This window comes from Mustelus asterias, chromosome 11 (genome assembly GCF_964213995.1).
Source record: "Mustelus asterias chromosome 11, sMusAst1.hap1.1, whole genome shotgun sequence".
NCBI lineage: Eukaryota > Metazoa > Chordata > Chondrichthyes > Carcharhiniformes > Triakidae > Mustelus > Mustelus asterias.
Genome location: NC_135811.1, coordinates 23,604,832 through 23,623,757, shown reverse-complemented (window position 1 = coordinate 23,623,757; position 18,926 = coordinate 23,604,832). Strand labels below are relative to the sequence as shown.

The 18,926-nt window shown below is 42.6% G+C and overlaps 1 protein-coding gene across 1 annotated transcript in view; it reads left to right on the top strand.

Moving 5' to 3' along the window:
* The window catches only part of fhip2a (FHF complex subunit HOOK interacting protein 2), a 67,325-nt gene extending 49,881 nt beyond the window's left edge, over positions 1-17,444 (top strand). The window contains exons 11-17 of the mRNA XM_078223254.1: positions 839-1,008; positions 3,061-3,204; positions 4,511-4,601; positions 6,509-6,652; positions 12,039-12,179; positions 12,368-12,471; positions 15,800-17,444. Of these exons, the coding sequence (XP_078079380.1) occupies positions 839-1,008; positions 3,061-3,204; positions 4,511-4,601; positions 6,509-6,652; positions 12,039-12,179; positions 12,368-12,471; positions 15,800-15,905 (900 nt within the window). The 3' untranslated portion in view covers positions 15,906-17,444. The remainder of the gene's footprint in view (positions 1-838; positions 1,009-3,060; positions 3,205-4,510; positions 4,602-6,508; positions 6,653-12,038; positions 12,180-12,367; positions 12,472-15,799) is intronic.
* The last annotated feature ends 1,482 nt before the right edge of the window (positions 17,445-18,926 follow it).

The window sequence follows — 18,926 nt, the reverse complement described above, 5'->3', positions numbered from 1 at the left end:
TAAAATGTCCCAAGGCACTTCACAGAAGTATGAGGAACAAAATTTTACACCAAGCCACATTTGAACTTTATTAAAGCAGGTGGCCAAAAGAAGTAGGTTTTAACGAGCATTTTAAATGTAGAGAGAGAGGAAAGGGATTTTCAGAATTTAGGACCCAGGCAGCTGAATGCAGAGCCATCAAAAATGAAGCAGTTAAAATCAGGGATTCTCAAATGGCTAGCATTAGATAGCTCGAAAGCTGAGGAGGTCACAGAAATGGAGAGGGACAAGGCCGTGGGGAGTTCGGAAAACAGGGGTGAGAATTTTAAAATCAAGGCATTGTTGAGCTGGGAGCTGCTGTAGGTCAGCAACGGGGGTGGGGGAGAGAGAGAGAGCAGGACTTGGTGTAAGGGCACAGTCAACAGAATTTTAGATGACCTCAAGTTCACATATTGTTATTTCCCTTAAATCTTTAAGTGGGCACATGCTTTAACTGAAGTTAGAATGCCACTTAAGCAAGTGGCAATTAGGTGATCTTCTGGATTTGTTGAAAAGCACACCTCTAATTAAGAGACTGAGCTGGATCCATCCTTTAAACACACTGAAGATTGAGGGGGGGAAAGGCCGCACCAATGGAAACGCCGTCAAGGAATAGCTTATAAATATGCCTTGTCTCCAGATTTTGAGGATTCTGGTTTTGTTGTTCTACCTATATTTTGATGGCATTAAACTGTTTCAATTATATTATAAAATTTATCCTGTATTTAGAATTCTGCAATTTTTTAATAAAGCAATTTAGTGTTAGTAAAATTGCAAATAATGGAATGATTTAAGATGCATCGCATGCTACATTTTACAGATCAGTATAATGACACTGAGAATGTTTGAACATCTATTGCAAAAGCCAAATGAGCACATTATTTACAGCATGGTCCTGAGGAATTTGGAGGAACGGAACTACGTTGAGAATAAACCAGCTTGCCAAGAGGACAAGGATATAGTTGAAAATGGACAGATAGCAGGAGCAGTGTGAGTTTTTACTTAGTTTTGTTCTTTCTCACCAATATGTTCGCTCGTTATTATTTTAACATTAATATTTTTTTACCAGATGCATTGATGGCTGTTGCTGTTGTGTAAAAGGAAAGGGCAGCAGTTTATTTTTAAATTTTCCGAAGTAAGGAAGCATTTTACAAAGGAGTGTGTTTAATAAGTGTGCTTTTGAATATATCCTTCATTTCTACTTGTCAATTCCTGTCATGGCATGAATCTTCAGTATAAAAAAAAGTGCCTACTGCCAAATTATAACAATTTTAAAAATAGGTTCTTGGATCTTTTGGAAAATATATGTGGCTGCCTCACTGCAATTTCTAATTCCCAGTAGGAATTGCATTGGAATGCTGCAGGTAATTTGCACACAGCAGAATCCCATAAACAGCAATGTAATAAATGACCAGCTAATCTTGCTTTTGATTATGTTGTTTAAAAGACAGGCATTGGCCAGGACCCCAGGAGCATTCTCCTTACTCCTTTTAATAGGACTTGTTTACATCCACTCATGACGGCAGCTGATGCCTTGATTAAGTGTCTCATCTGAAAGATAATACTTGTTAATGGTTAACAAGAATCTAACTTCAAAGAAAATATTTGGAAACGTCTTTGCTTGGCACAGAAAGATACTAGCTAGTCAACAAATACAGAAATCTGACTACCTCACAAACTCCATATTGTTAGGGAACCCCAGTTTAAAAACCTAAGTGTTGCTAAGTACTCGGTGTACTAAATACTATTACAGGGTTTGCAATAATAAAGCTACTTCACTGTCAAGAAGACTACACCATCATTGATCCAATATAAATGAAACATTTTGAACTCTTAAATCACAATCTCTCCTACCTTTGCGTCAATGATTCTTTCCTGGAGTACAGTTTGACTCAATCAAGTGATCATTATTCATGTATGATGGTGAATAGTGAAAGATTATCCGTTACTTATTGGTTAAACTCACTCAGTCATTGGGGAAATTAATGCAATGATCCTTAAAATAAAATTTTAACACTCCTCTCTTCACTGTCATTCATAATTTTCACCACTGTTTTTTGAATGTTTTATTTATGTTCTTCTTCCTGGCTCTTACCATTCATTTAAGAATTAGGTGCAAGTTTTAAACAGGTTTTATGAATCTGGATTTTCAGTAATTCATAACGTGAGAGACATTGAATATTAAAAAGGGGAAGCTGCAAATGCTGGAAATCTGAAATAAAAACAGAAATTGCAAATTAAAATTGACAGATCCTATCATGCATGTCATCTGATCAATTATGCGTGTTTATATACATCAGAGCAGGCAGGGAATAAAGTCACATGAGGTCAACAGAACTATAAGAAGTTATCTCCCCTATAGCACTTAATGGGTTTGCTATAGCCTGATGTGCCCAAAATTGCCAACCAAACGCAAATATCTATGAAAATTAACCAATATAACCAAGATATGTTGTTTTCCACTTTGTGCACAACTCAATGTAAAGGTTAGGGGGATTGTCGTGGGACTCTGTTGACTGAGTTGAGACTGTCTGAAGTTATTTTACACTAGACTGATACAGCTACCAGACAGAGACAGACTTTCTTTCCCTCGGTGGTAAATGACCAGTCATATATATCACTTAGTCTTTCAAGTATCCATGTTTTTACTACATTGACATCGCCATAGGACAGAAAAAAAACTCTTAAGCCAAAATGCTTCAATAGTGCATAATGCTCATCTTATGTGATGCTTGTAATAAAATAATTTATAAAATCAGATTACTTCCACTACTGTCACCCGTAGTCACATGCCTGTTAACAATATAATGTTCATGTACAATGTTCTCCTCAGAATTAACCCACATTTAAAAGGATACAATCTACACTGTTGGCTGGATATTTTCAGTTGAAGTGAATGAAGCAGGCAGATTTCACACATCCATTTTTGTACTTTGATGGAATTTTAAAGAGTGTTGAGGTTTTTTTGTCATGGAATGTACTCTATTCAGAGACTGCATATTTTCAAATAGTTTCTTACCTGTTCTGTATTGCTTGTTTCAGAGACTTGGAGGAAGATCCACTTTTTACTGATTTGTCACCTGATAACAGACTCCTGGGTTCCAATTGGCTGACTGCTTCCCCACCACCAACACCAGACCACACAAAATCTGATGGGAAAACAGAAGTTCATAAAATTGTAAATAGGTATGTTCAAAGATTAATTATGAGTTCTGTCTAAATGTAATACACAATATGCTTGTGGGGAAGAGCATTACTAGAGCAAGTACTATTAATTCGGGCGGCATGGGTGGCACAGTCATTAGTGCTGCTGCCTCTCAGCACCAAGGACCCAGGTTCAATTCCAGCCTGGGTCGCTGTTGGTGTGCAGTTTGCACTTTCTCCCCATGTCTGCATCGGTTTCCTCCAAATGCTCTGGTTTTCTCCCACAATCCAAAGATGTGCGGGTTCGGTGGATTGGCTATGCTAAATTGATCCTAATGTCAGGGGGACTAGCAGGGTAAATGTGTGGGGTTACAGGAATAGGGCCTGGGTGGGATTGTGGTCTGTACAGCCTCGATGGGCCAAATGGCCTCCTTCTGTACTGTAGGATTCTATGATTCTAGAGACAATCAATAAAAGATAGTTGCCAAGAAATCCAATATGGAATTGAGAAGGCACTTCTTCACCAAAGAGTGATAAGAATGTGGAACTGCTATCACAGGGAGTGGTTGAAGTGAACAGCATTGATGCGGTTAAGGGTAAAAGTGGAGCATAAACACTAGCATGGACTGATTGGGCTGAATGGCCTATTTCTGTGCTGTATATCCTATTTAAGACTGGAGTTGTAATTTTTTTAATATAACAATTTAATTGGATAGTTAATATGGAAAATCTCTATGTCCTTCAAGAATTTGAGCAAGTATGTACAGAACTGTTTATACTATTCCCATTAACAATATTACATTCCCAGTGGAGGGCTCAATCAAACAATTATGACTTGACTTTAAATTGTTAGTCAACACTAGTTCTGTTTACAAAGAAATAAAGCATTTGTATAGCTCCCTTCATGACCTCAGAATATTCTAAAACACTTATTTACTGTTGTAACACTCAGAAAGGCAGCAGCTGATTGCAGACAGCAAGATACCACATAAAACAATGAGTTTAGTGGCCAGATAAGCAATTTTAGTGATGTTTATGGATTAATATTGTCCAGGACACTTGAGAACTTGTATTGAACCCTTTAATTGGTGCCTTGGAATATTTTATGTCTATCTGAAGCTTATAGATGGTGCCCTGAAAATTTAAATTTCAAGCAATCTGATCAAATATCAAAGTATAATTTTGCCAAATATGATATGTATATTGTATCTATATTATGCTTTGGAGATGCATTGCAGTAGCATTAAAATATTAGATTTTGCCATGAATTATAGTTAACAGTAAAATGGTTTGATTGCATTATGTAAGGTAACTGACTTTTGTTTTCTAAATTCCTCTAATATTTTAGTTTCCTATGTCTTGTTCCTGATGAAGCAAAATCATCTTACTATGTAGAAGGCACAGGTTATGATACCTACCTCAGAGATGCACATAGGCAGGTAAGGCAAGTAAGAATATTATTCTGCAAAGGTGAAAGCTTAAAAATAGATGTACCTATGTCAAACGTTCAATCATAGTCAGTTCCTGGGGCCAGCTTCCATCTGTATGCTGACGACACCCAGTATTGCTTTTCTGCCTTTATCCTGTCAGTATCTGGGAGGCGATCCTTCTAGCCCACTGCGCTACACGAGCAGCATAGCGGGCTGGGAGACATCAGCAGGGGCTGTTTCGCAGGCCTCCCGCTTGGCATCATGGCCTTCGTGAGTCTCTGACACTAGGATTCCCAGCTTAATCTGCTCCACGCTGACTTGCAGTGCGGGGCTGATTTAAATATGGAAATTAATATTTGCATTTCATTAGCGGGCCAGGGACTGAAGCCTCCAGTCCCGCCGGTGCCTGCCCCCTGCTGGGAATGGTTCCCTTCCCCCCTCCCCCCCCCCTTCCACAAACCGGGAACATGCGGCCCGACTCCGCTGGAGGGAAGAAAGGCCATTGAGGACCCCCAGGAGGTTGGAGGCAAAAGGGGAAGTGCCCCTTGGGCAGTGCCAGCTTGGTCCCCTGGCACTGTCCAAGGGACAAACTGGCACTGCCCACTGGGCATTGGGCAGTGCCAAGGCGGTGGGGAATATTGGTGCGCAATCGAACAGTGGTGGGGGGAGTCCCACTGCAACTCTGCACTTGGAGTGACTGGGAGAGGGAGGGAGAAGGTGATCAGGGCTGGCCATCTGGGTGGGTGGGGGTGGGAAGTCGGGACTGTCCGGGTAGGAGATCAGGAGATCAGGGCTGGACGGATGGGAGATCAAGGCTGGCCTGTGGGGGAGAGACATGGGGACTGGGAGGCCAGTGATCAGGAGATGGGAGGATCAGAAGACCAGTGATGGGGGATTGCGGGGCTGGCCAACGATCAGGAAGCCAACAATGCAGGGACACTGCGCATGTGCCGATCTCTGCGCTGACAGGCGCATGCGCAGTGACCCCGCTTAGCGCTATGCTGCTGGCCTCTAGGGCGAGAATAGGCCGCACCCCCTTTCCAGAGTAAATCCCGCTGAGGCTCTCTGCAATGCTCAGAGTGTCAGAGATTCATTCTGGAAATCACGCTTTAAAAAAACGGTGGGATTTACTTCCATTTTCCCACAGGTTGGGGCCTTAGAATTTTCTTGGGAGAATCCTGGCCCTGATGTTTAGTTATGGATGAACTAGAACTTTCCGCAGCTTAACTTTATCACGACCAAGGCTGTTCTGTCTGGTCTCCACATTGAAATTTAAATCAGCATTTTACAGCATGGAGAGAGGCAGTTTGGTCCATAGTGTCTGTGTCGGCGCACTGAAAGGTGTCTGCACTGGAAATGCACTCAGATTCCATCCTGCTTTCTGGCTGCTTCCTTGGGCTGAACCTGATTGATGTTGTGGATGCAACATCTGGGAATCCAGGAATATGGGGAGCATGCGGGAAAGTGGAGTTGAAATCTAAAATTAGCCAGGATCATATTGAATGGCAGAATAAGCTCGACGAGCTGTACTATCTTTCCCTGTTCCTGTTTCTCATGTTTTTAAACCGACAAACTATTTTTATTTATATAATGAATGAAAATTGATTTATTCGTACGAAATGTTAATGCACAGCCAATAAATATGAATACAATAGCGATTTCCATCATAATGTGATTGCTTTGGCATGGTTTGTTTATCCTTTATAATTTTTCAATGACTAAGTCGCAAATTCAAAAATTCCTTTTGAATTCACCAAGTACTTTGAGCTTCAGAGTGATCTAATACCATGTGTAAGGTGCACTGATAGTGTAATTGCTTCCACTGACAGAAAAGGAGAGCCATCTGTTGGTCAAGTTGTTTTACATGCTTGCGTTCATTCATGCTTCATAAAACAAAATGCTTATTTTATTGACAGTTCCGGGATTGTTGTGGTAACTGTATGAGGTGGGACTGGCCAGCGATACCTAAACCTTTGGAGAAATGCAATCTGGAATCTCCTTTCTTTGAGGGGCATTTTCTGAAAGTTCTCTTTGATCGAATGGGCAGAATCCTTGATCAGGTACTGTGAAGATGTTGAAATTATTTTTAGGAGCGATGAAAAAGCAAGGCTATTTTTGGGTTGTTTGAGAAATGTATTTGATTTATTGTATTAGAAATGAAGATGACAGGCCATTACTACAATAGTTCTATCTTGCTGATAAAATTGGGCAAACTTATCCAGATAAGAAAAGCGGTCAGTAATTCCTTTATATATGAAGTTAAAATCAAAATTACAGTATGAAATTTTTATTACTATACAATTAAACAACTTGTGATATACTCAAAAAGTATAGTTTATGGATTTATATTGTCCCATGAGAGATCCAGTGGAATGGGCCCAAATTCTCTTGAGTTTAGAAGGATGAGAGGAGATTTCAAAAACAAAACTCTTGAATTGATTTGCAGTGCAGATGCTGAGAGGCTGTTTCCCTTGGCTGGGGAGTCTAGAATTAGGGTACATAGTCTTAGGGGTTGGCCTTTTTGTGCTGAGATTTATGTCTATAAAAATAAGTTACTTCTGTTGTGTTAAATAAAAGTGGGAATAAACAAAAGAAACGGGAGAAGGAGTAGACCCATAGGGTCCCATAAGCCTTCTGCACCATTCAGTAAGATCATGGATTTTCCACTTTGTTCCCAACTAGAGAAACTCCAGAGAATATAGACTCATTCTATTCAATCTCTGGAGGACAACACCCATCTTAGGAATCCATCTAATGAACCTTAGTTGCACCCCTCCCTTGTGTGTTTTGCGGCGGCAGAGGTGACCCGCCATTGGCCAGTGGTGGGATCTTCTGATTCCATCGCTATAAACAGAGATTCCAGTTGTTCGCACCCTCCACTACTGGAGAACCCGCAGCAGGGTGTATGCATCAGCGGGATAGTAAAATTCCACTGGCAAGAACAGCCGAAAAATTTTAGGTAAGGACATTGAAAGTTTGGCATACTCCATGTGGTCACACCAAAGATTTATATAATAGCAGCAAGATTTCCTTATATCCCAATCCCCTTGTAATAAATGCTAAAATACCAATTACCTTCCAAATTGTTTGAAAGAACAAAGAACAGTACAGCACAGGAAACAGGCCCTTCGGCCCTCCAAGCCTGTGCCGTTCCTTGGTCCAACTAGACCAATCGTTTGTATCCCTCCATTCCCAGGCTGCTCATGTGACTATCCAGGTAAGTCTTAAACGATGTCAGCGTGCCTGCCTCCACCACCCTACTTGGCAGCGCATTCCAGGCCCCCACCACCCTCTGTGTAAAAAACGTCCCTCTGATGTCTGAGTTATACTTCGCCCCTCTCAGCTTGAGCCCGTGACCCCTCGTGATCGTCACCTCCGACCTGGGAAAAAGCTTCCCACTGTTCACCCTATCTATACCCTTCATAATCTTGTATACCTCTATTAGATCTCCCCTCATTCTCCGTCTTTCCAAGGAGAACAACCCCAGTCTACCCAATCTCTCCTCATTTGCTGTATATGCATGTTAACATTCCATGATTCATATACAGTGTGTGATTCCCAATCTCTCAACTTTTAACCAATATTCTGTTTTTCTATTCTTCCAACCATTTCCCACATTATACTGCATTTGCCACCTTCTTGGCCACTTGCTTATCCTATCTATATCCATTTGTAGCCTCTTTGCTTCCTCCTCACAGATAACTTATCCCAACTACTGTTGTACAGTCAGACCTCACTGTACGTTGTGGTTGAGTTCCTGAAAATTGTGACAATAAGTGAAACAACTTTGTCTATTATGGATTCCCATTGGAATCAACGTTAAAGCCAGAGTTAGGTTCCTTCGGACATTTCTTGACAGAAAACACAATGGACAAGTTGAAATACTTTACGGGACATGTGTAGCACAGCGCATTCCTAGCTGGAATAATTTGCAAAATAAAATAGATCACTGAATATAACTAAATACTATATACATTGAAATTAGATACTGAAATATTAAATCACCCAAACAAGCCCTGAGTAGCACAGCTTCTGTGTCTCACTCAGTGCTGAAACTCAACTCAACTTTTTTTGCTTACTTTCCTTTCCAACTCCCCTCTCTCCCTTTTGCATTCCATCTCTCTCTTGTTTCCCACTCAATGTCCCTCTCTTTCCTTCATCACTTTCTTTCTCTCACCTTTCCCATTTTCTCTCTCATTTCCCACTTTCTTTCATCTCCCACTTTCTCTCCCTCCTCCCTCCCCCTCTGCCCTCCCTCCTTCCTCCCCCTCTGCCCTCCCTCCTTCCTCCCCCTCTGCCCTCCCTCCTTCCTCCCCCTCTGCCCTCCCTCCTTCCTCCCCCTCTGCCCTCCCTCCTTCCTCCCCCTCTGCCCTCCCTCCTTCCTCCCCCTCTGCCCTCCCTCCTTCCTCCCCCTCTGCCCTCCCTCCTTCCTCCCCCTCTGCCCTCCCTCCTTCCTCCCCCTCTGCCCTCCCTCCTTCCTCCCCCTCTGCCCTCCCTCCTTCCTCCCCCTCTGCCCTCCCTCCTTCCTCCCCCTCTGCCCTCCCTCCTTCCTCCCCCTCTGCCCTCCCTCCTTCCTCCCCCTCTGCCCTCCCTCCTTCCTCCCCCTCTGCCCTCCCTCCTTCCTCCCCCTCTGCCCTCCCTCCTTCCTCCCCCTCTGCCCTCCCTCCTTCCTCCCCCTCTGCCCTCCCTCCTTCCTCCCCCTCTGCCCTCCCTCCTTCCTCCCCCTCTGCCCTCCCTCCTTCCTCCCCCTCTGCCCTCCCTCCTTCCTCCCCCTCTGCCCTCCCTCCTTCCTCCCCCTCTGCCCTCCCTCCTTCCTCCCCCTCTGCCCTCCCTCCTTCCTCCCCCTCTGCCCTCCCTCCTTCCTCCCCCTCTGCCCTCCCTCCTTCCTCCCCCTCTGCCCTCCCTCCTTCCTCCCCCTCTGCCCTCCCTCCTTCCTCCCCCTCTGCCCTCCCTCCTTCCTCCCCCTCTGCCCTCCCTCCTTCCTCCCCCTCTGCCCTCCCTCCTTCCTCCCCCTCTGCCCTCCCTCCTTCCTCCCCCTCTGCCCTCCCTCCTTCCTCCCCCTCTGCCCTCCCTCCTTCCTCCCCCTCTGCCCTCCCTCCTTCCTCCCCCTCTGCCCTCCCTCCTTCCTCCCCCTCTGCCCTCCCTCCTTCCTCCCCCTCTGCCCTCCCTCCTTCCTCCCCCTCTGCCCTCCCTCCTTCCTCCCCCTCTGCCCTCCCACCTTCCTCCCCCTCTGCCCTCCCTCCTTCCTCCCCCTCTGCCCTCCCTCCTTCCTCCCCCTCTGCCCTCCCTCCTTCCTCCCCCTCTGCCCTCCCTCCTTCCTCCCCCTCTGCCCTCCCTCCTTCCTCCCCCTCTGCCCTCCCTCCTTCCTCCCCCTCTGCCCTCCCTCCTTCCTCCCCCTCTGCCCTCCCTCCTTCCTCCCCCTCTGCCCTCCCTCCTTCCTCCCCCTCTGCCCTCCCTCCTTCCTCCCCCTCTGCCCTCCCTCCTTCCTCCCCCTCTGCCCTCCCTCCTTCCTCCCCCTCTGCCCTCCCTCCTTCCTCCCCCTCTGCCCTCCCTCCTTCCTCCCCCTCTGCCCTCCCTCCTTCCTCCCCCTCTGCCCTCCCTCCTTCCTCCCCCTCTGCCCTCCCTCCTTCCTCCCCCTCTGCCCTCCCTCCTTCCTCCCCCTCTGCCCTCCCTCCTTCCTCCCCCTCTGCCCTCCCTCCTTCCTCCCCCTCTGCCCTCCCTCCTTCCTCCCCCTCTGCCCTCCCTCCTTCCTCCCCCTCTGCCCTCCCTCCTTCCTCCCCCTCTGCCCTCCCTCCCTCGTTGCTCACAGTCCAGTAGTCGGCCGCTTCCTGTCCCTGTCCTGCATTGCTGCTCCTGGGATCACGGGGGTCTCTCTCTCTCTCTCTTCCCAGAATCTGGGACTCTGATGACTGCTGTGGCAACTCCAGCATCAGAACAGTGGTGACTGACCCAACATTCACTGCATGGTGGGGGAAGGGGTGTGGGCCACAGTGCAGACAACATAAATTCAAATTTGGTAATATAAACCAAAAATGGTAATATAAATCAAAAATCAAACAACATAAATTCAAATATGGTAATATAAATCAAAAAACATGGTTGTGTGAAAGGGACATCATGTTTAATGAATTTATTGGGGTTCTTTGAAGGAGTCACATGTGCTGTGGATAAAAGAGAACCAGTGGGTGTACTGCCACTTCAAGGATTATTGCGTAAAATAAAAGTTAATGGTGTATTGGCATAAATTGAAGGTTGGATAGCTCACAGGAAACAGTTGGCATAAATGGATCTTTTTTTGGTTGGCATGATGTGATGACTGGTGTGCCACTGAGAGCAGTGCGGTCTTACCTTTCTGCAGTTTATATAAATGATTTGGATGAAGGGGCTGAAGGTGTAGTTGCTAAATTTGCTGGTGACACAAAGATAGCTAAGGAAGTAGATCGTGAAGGGGACGTAAGGAGGCTGCAAATAGACGCAGGTTATGTGAGTGGGCAAAAATCTGGCAAATGGAGCATAATGTGGACAAATGTGAAATTGTCCATTTTGGCAGGACAAATAAAAAAGCTTATCTAAATGGGGAGATTTTGCAGGTGCAGAAGGATTGGATGTCCTAGTGCATGAATCACAAAAGGGTTAGTATACTGGTATGGCAGTAATTAGGAAAGCAAATAGAATGTTATCATTTATTGTGAGGGGAATTGATTACAAAAGTAGCAAGGTTATGCTTCGGTTGTACGGGGATTGGCGTGCCCACATCTGGAGTATTGTGTACAGTATTGGCCTCCTTACTTAAGGAAACATGTAAATACATTTGAAAGTTTACTAGACTAATACCAGGAATGGGTGGGTTGTTTTATGAAGAAAGGTTGGGAGGGTTAAATTTGTATCCACTAGAGTTTAGAAGATTAAGAGGCAACTTGATTGAAACCTTTAAGATCCTGAGGGGTTATTGACAAGGTGGATGTGGAGATAATGTTTCTTCTTGTCAAAGAATCTAGAACTAGGGGTCACTGCTTAAAAATAAGGGATTGCTAATTTGAAATAGAGATGTGGTGATTTTTTTTCTCCTCTGAGGGTTGCAAGTCTTTGGAACTCTCTACTCAAACGACAGTGGAAGCAGATTCTTAATTAACCAAGTGCGTGAAAGGTTATTGGGGATAGGCAGGAAAGTGGAGTGAGCTTGCAGTCAGATCAGGCATGATCTTATTGAATTAGGCAGGAGGCTCGAGGGGCTGAGTGGCCTACTCCTGCTCCTAATTCATGTGTTTGTACGTATGTAATGGATAATGTGATTTATCTTGTACAGGGTTTTTTAGTTAGTAAGGAAGCCATAACCAATGCATGTTCTTTCTGTTGCCACCTTGTATCTGAGAACCTGCAGGCTACTTGAAATTATATGTCTCTTGTTACTAATTATTTTGAACTCTTTTTTTTCTCTTTTTCCAGCCATATGATGTGAACTTGCAAGTGACATCTGTTTTGTCAAAGTTATCTTTATTTCCCCATCCACACCTACATGAATACTTGCTGGATCCTTACATTAACCTGGCTCCTAACTGCAGGTCTTTGTTTTCTGTTATTGTAAGGGTAAGTGCATAACAACACACTTGGGTCCTTTATATTGTTAGATGTGAAAATTATGCATATTTATTACAAATCAAATTTATTTTAATTTCTAATGAAGGTTAGCTTTTGCTGTTAATGTAAAATGACTTTTAAATGAACTGTGGAAGCCTTAAGGATATTACACTAAATTCCTGCTAATGAATTTCTAGGTGGTTGGAGATTTAATGTTGAGGATACAACGTATCCCAGACTTCACACCAAAGCTTTTGCTAGTCCGAAAACGTCTGCTGGGTTTTGAGCCAGATGGACCAATGTAAGTTCCAATTAATCACTTTTTCTGATTCCTCTTTCATAATATTGATATTGTTCATCTATACTGTGAGTGAGAATCTGGCAGATGCCTAAATCTGAGTTTGGGAGGAGCAAAAGAATCCCTTAAATGGCATTTCCTTTCTCATCTCTACCACCTTCCTGGGGTCATTCCATCCTCAGAAAGCATATAACCTGTAGGTTCTGCTGTTTGAAAAAACATATATAAAAATGTTATTGATGCCTGCACAGACTTTACTGCACAGGAGGACATATAAGCCTATGGTGCAAGAGCTGGTTCTTCAACTGTGGGTATCAACTCTAATCCGATTTCCTTGCTATTTCTTGGGATCCTTTTATATTCTTTTCTTTAACACTTAACCAATCCCTTTTAAATGATGTTCTAGTCAATAGGCCTTTGTAATAAAGCATTTCATGCCCGAATGTTCCTCTGTAAAAATAGTTTTTCATGGTCACCTTCATTATTCCATGCTAATCCCCACTTTTATGTTTCCTTGTTACCCATTCACCACAAGTTTACATTACCCTCTTGAGACCTTTTATGATTTTGACAGTCTCGGATAGATATCCAATCATCTTTGTTTCAATAAAAAAGCTCAATTTTTAAAATCTGGTCACATTTTATATCCAATTGTTTCTAAACCCAGTCGCAGTTGTTGCATAGGCAGACATTTTGTGTTTTCCCACAATTACCTAATCAATTTGCTATACCTCCTAATTGAGCATCACTCTTCTTGTGCTTTAGTTCAAATCATTTAAATACATGGAAAAGAAATGATTCCTCAGCACAGATCTCCGGGGCACACCACTGCACACATCCTACCAATCTGAAAAGCATTAATTATACCCCAGTCATCCCTCTCTTCCTGTTAATGCCATATACTTAAATTTCACAAGTTTCTTATGTGACAATTTATCAAACACTTTCTGAAAAACCACACATATAACATCCATCATTTTCCCTTACCTCCAGTTTCCTGAAAGGATTCATTAAAGTGAGTGGAATGTCATCTTTTTACCAATCCATGTTGATTGTCCTTAATTATCTCTTGTCTTCTAAATATTCACGAATCTCATCCTATACTATGGAATATAAAATGAATCCATAAACTGGCCTGTAATGTCCCGATTTATTTCTTTCTAATCTTTAATCCAGGTGTAGCTTTGCCCACACTCCAGTCCTTTCAAGCAATTTGTATTTCCAGGCAGTTTTGAAAATTTTTATTTTGCTCTCCACCTGCCTCAGGATTCAGTGTACCATCTGTGTTTGATTAACTGTTTGCAGTAGTTTTCTTTTGCGCAAGTCTCTCTGCAAATGGACCTTCCAGGTTCTCTTTAGAAACACCTACAATCTCGCTTTCACAGCTTCCTTAAAGCAGAGGCCTTCCCTTCACTGCTACTAAGTCCCTCATGTTTTAATTGGTCCTCTCCCTTTTTGACGATTACTTCTGAATGTAGTTATTTTTTTTAATGTTTTGGTGTTCCCTTTTACATTGACTGCCATATTCACTCTACCTTATAGCTAGCTTTTATAAGCCTCATTTTTGCTGAAATTCCTTTGTCTTTTCTATGCTGTTGAACTGTCTAATCTTCCTCTATCCATCTGGATCAGTGTGGAACACAGGTAGCTTTCAAAAATTGTTCTAATGACATGGTTAAACCTGGATATGGACCTGTAGCAGATATCTCCCTGAGTGCAACTGTTTCTTGAATGGTCTGTGCACCTTCCTTTTATGTAGATTGTCTCCTAATGCCTCACTATTGATATACTTGTGTGGGACTATGATCCAGGAGGGTAACAATGAAACTAACTTGTGAGCTGGGCTAAATTCAGTGCCTTGCAAGTGTACTCCTTTAATATTTTTGAATGCAGATCAGAGTAACACTTGGTGAAGCAAAATGTGGTTTAATTGCAAGCTAACTTATTCTAGAGTAGATTGAGCACTGAGAAGAATGGCCATTAATGGAAGTTGCTTGATGCAACATGTTTGAGTGCCTGTTTGCAGAGGTCTGGCTTCTTATACGTAAACAATGTGGGAAGGCAGTACGACCGTAGAGTTGACTTCTCTATTCTCACAAAAGTGTTCCAGTTACTGCACTGCTTTCATGGTCTGCGTTAAAGCTAAAGTCATTTCTTCACTCCGACCTAGAAGATGTTCCTCATCTTGCTATTCTCACAGAAGTGTTCCAGTACAAAGGCAAATGAGAAATAACCAGTTCGTAATTTGATTCTGATTGGAAAAGTTTTAGATTGTTAGTGTGAATTTTGTGGGTGCCTTTTGCTTCATGTCGCTGTTTGGTCCTAGACTGAGAAATCATAATCAGGCAGATTTAACCATGTCATGGATGGAGTTCCTGAATCATCAGAAGCTGTCTTTTTGTCAATTAGCAATTCGATTGTGTATTTTTTTGAAAATTCAAAGGAAATGTAAATATAGGACCAAAAGAGAAAATGCTGGAAAATCTCAGCAGGTCTGGCTGCATCTGTAAGGAGAGAAAAAAGCTGACATTTCGAGTCCAGGTGACCCTTTGTCAAAGCTGAGGGTCATCTGGACTCGAAACGGCAGCTCTTTTCTCTCCTTACAGATGCTGCCAGACCTGCTGAGATTTTCCAGCATTTCCTCTTTTGGTTTCAGATTCCAGCATCCGCAGTAATTTGCTTTTATCCAATGTATATATAAGGGTGACTTGGCACAGTGGTTAGCACTGCTGCCTCACAGCGCCAGGGAACCTGGTTCAATTCCGGCCTCAGGTGACTGTCTGTGTGGAGTTTGCACTTTCTCTCCGTGTCTGCATGGGTATCCTCTGGGTGCTTCGGTTTCCTCCCACAGTCCAAAGATGTGTGGGTTAAATTGCCCCTTTGTGACAGGGGGATTAAAGGCTAAATACGTGGGGTTATGGGCATAGGGTTGGATTGTTGTCGTTGCAGGCTTGATGGGCCGAATGGACTCCTCCTGTACTGTAGGGATTCTGTGATAATTTGAGCACCCTTGCAACCTACCCAAACTATTTGTCTTAATCTCATCTCAGTTTACTTGGTTATGATATAGAAATAAAATCTATTTTTTAACCATTTCTTATCCATTGTTGGTGGTTTGCTGTTGTTGATAATAGAATAACAATTTTCTTGATTAAATGCAATGTATTCAACTTAATTAATTGGTATATATATTTTATTAAATTTAGTTTCTTTTTTCAAATGTTGGAAACTTGAATTTTGTAAGTTGAATTGGATGTTGAATATCAGCCGAGCAAGTATACTTACTGAAGAGGTCTTAGCTCATTCATTTCACCTTTTCTTCCCCACACAGCATTGACCATATGACCTTGCTGGAAGGTGTAATTGTGTTGGAAGAGTTCTGTAAGGAATTAGCAGCAATAGCTTTTGTTAAATTCCATGCTTCTACCACGCCCTAATTGTTGGCTGGATTCCACACACAAGCATCCCATCAGCACTTCAGTTTTACAAGCCAGCTTCCATGGAAACGTTTGGAACAACAAGGTCAGCTGTGACTGCTAACTGGAGTGTGCTGCACGTCAGTGTCTTGGACATGGATAGAAAAAAGGGAAATACATGCAAAAATGGGGCAACTGATGCAGTTGTCTGTAAAGGTGGGAGAAGATGTCAAGAAGAAGACTAATACTTTAATTGACATTAATATTGGAAGGGTGTTTTTCAAATAACAGCGGACAGTCTCAAAATGTTGTGTACGTTGTATTTTACAGAGAGAAGTAGTAGTTTTCCTACTTCTGGTCCCTTTTAAAATCATGATCTTTACTGTTATTAAAAATTGTTCTCAACACTTGAGAATGGATTGGGCAAAGGTCAATATCAGAAATGTTAATCAGTATTTTATCAAATCAGAGAATTATTTAAGTACCAAAAGCTGGGGTGCTGATCTGAAGTTGTTGTATGTTTCCGTGCCTTTGAAATGGGCAGCGTTAAGTGTTATGTCATGTTAATCTTTAGTCACTCTGTTTTCTTACCCTCCCCAACACCTCCAAACAGTTCAGAGCCTTCCACATGGGCAATGGCTTTGGTGACTGTTTCCGAGCCTTCATATTCATAGCAGGGAATCGCCTCCATATTTGGATGCAAGTCTAAGCTTAAGTATTGTATACTTGCACAAAAAAGCAATGTTTGGTTTGTGGTTAATGCTCCATTTTAAGTGTTCACTCTTAACAAGTACTTAGTGTTCAGCAAAGCTGTAATACTACAAATTTTACAATCTGACATTACGACCGCAACTCAGTGTTAATGAACCCTTTAAAGCAGCCATCACCAACATTTTTTTTATGAAACTAGAAAATACAGAACTATAGATATTTATAACGCACTATAACCTGCATACTTACAAAAAGTTAGATTGTTCAGTATATTTCGCATTGGATGCCTAAAATGACATGGGGTTGTTGTGCAATGATTTAATGATTAAATCTTTTCAAATGCTTCATAACTAATGTTTGTTACAAATTATGTATTACAAATTAAGTTCTGTATTTACACTTTTGCTAAAATATTACTAGTGGTGCATTTTTTCTATTTTCATTTCAATTATAAGATGATAACATTAAACAACAAGCGCTCTTTTTATAGTTAGCAGCATTGGAGCTTTATTGAACATGGAGTACTAGTTTATAGTAGGTGCTTGAAGTGTCGGTTTATGTTTCTGTAAATAAGTCTTATTTGTAATGTATTTGGTGCGTTACAAACCAAATATTTTGAGAGTTCATCAGATTTAATGTCAGAGTCTTCCTTTCTTTGTTCATAAGAGTGCGACACTTTTTTGCGTGCAATACAAAAGCTGCATTACCTTAAGATGCAGCTTATATGCAACACTTCTGTCGTATATAAGAAAGTCTTATATATTGATCTGTGCTTGCTTCTTCTGTCACCATTGTATATGGTAAATGGGTGAATAATCTGCCTAATTTACATTAAAAATGCATTGAGAATTTTCCTGTTGAAGGCATTTTTTTAAGCATCCTTAAACTTTGAAATGGTTGACACATCATCCTCCTTCAACATCTCTCCATTCTCATCCAGCTGCGTGGGACTGGATTCACCTGGTTCCATTTTGTAGACTTAGTATCACATAATGGTCTCTCTTGCTACTCCCGCCCCATTACCTCTGATGTGCCCCAAGCCTCCTCTGTGTTTTCTGCCAGCCAGCCAGCCAATTTTCTATGCATGTAATTTTTTTCCTGCCCCCTACCTTGAGGTTTTCCGCAATAACCTTTGACGTGGCACCTTATTCACTGTCTTCTGGAAATCCAAGTACAGTACATCCACAGGTTCCCCTTTTCCCACAGCAAAGAACACTAATAAATTGGTTAAACACGATTTCCCTTTTATGAACCCTTGCTGACTCTTCCCAATTGCTTGAGTTTTTCTAGGTGTCCATCTATATCCTTAATGATCAGTTCTAGCACCTTCCCCACCACAGACATCAAACTAGCTGTGACATCATCCAAAAGCACGGTATTAGTATTCACATGTACCCAATTCTATCTCACCATCACCTCCCTCGACTCCTCCACTGTTACTAAATTATCAGACTGCTTATCTAACACCCAGTTTTGGATTAGCAGAAACTTCCTCCAGTTACATATAGAGCCATTGTCTTCAATCCATGCTGCAAACTCTGTTCCCTAACTACTGACTCCATCCCCCCCCCGACAACAGTCTGAGACTTCAGCCAAACTGTGTGCAACCTTATTGTGATATTTGACCTCAACATTATCTTTAACCATATACCTGCCTCATAACAAAGACTACCTGTTTCACCTCTGCAACATCACTTGATTTCGCCCCTGCCTCAACTCACATGCTGCAAAATCCTCATTCATGCCTTTGTTATCACTTGATTTAACCATTGTAATGTCTGCTTGACCTTCCATATTCTACCCACCCCAAACTTGAGGTCATCCAAAGCTGTTGCCTGTGTCCTTATTTACATAAGTCCCATTCACTTATCACTGACCAACATTGGTCCTGGTCAAATAACACCTTGATTTAAAATTTCTCATCCGTGTTTTTAAATCCCTCCATAGATTCACCACTCCCTGTCTCTAATCTTCTCCAGCCCCACAAACCTCCAAGATAGAATCATAGAATCACACAGTACAGAAGGAGGCCATTCAGCCCATTGAGTCTACACCGACAACAATCCCACCCAGGCCCTATCCCCGTAACTCAGTGCATTTACCCTAGCTAATCCCCCAACATTAAGGGGCAATTTAGCATAGCCAATCCACCTAACCCGCACATCTTTGAACTGTGGTAGGAAACCGGAGCACCCGGAGGAAACCCACGCAGACACGGGGAGAACGTGCAAATTCCACACAGACAGTGACCCAAGCTGGGAATCGAACCCGGGTCCTTGGTGCTGAGAGGCAGCAGTGCTAACCACTGTGCCACCGTGCACTCTGTGTTCA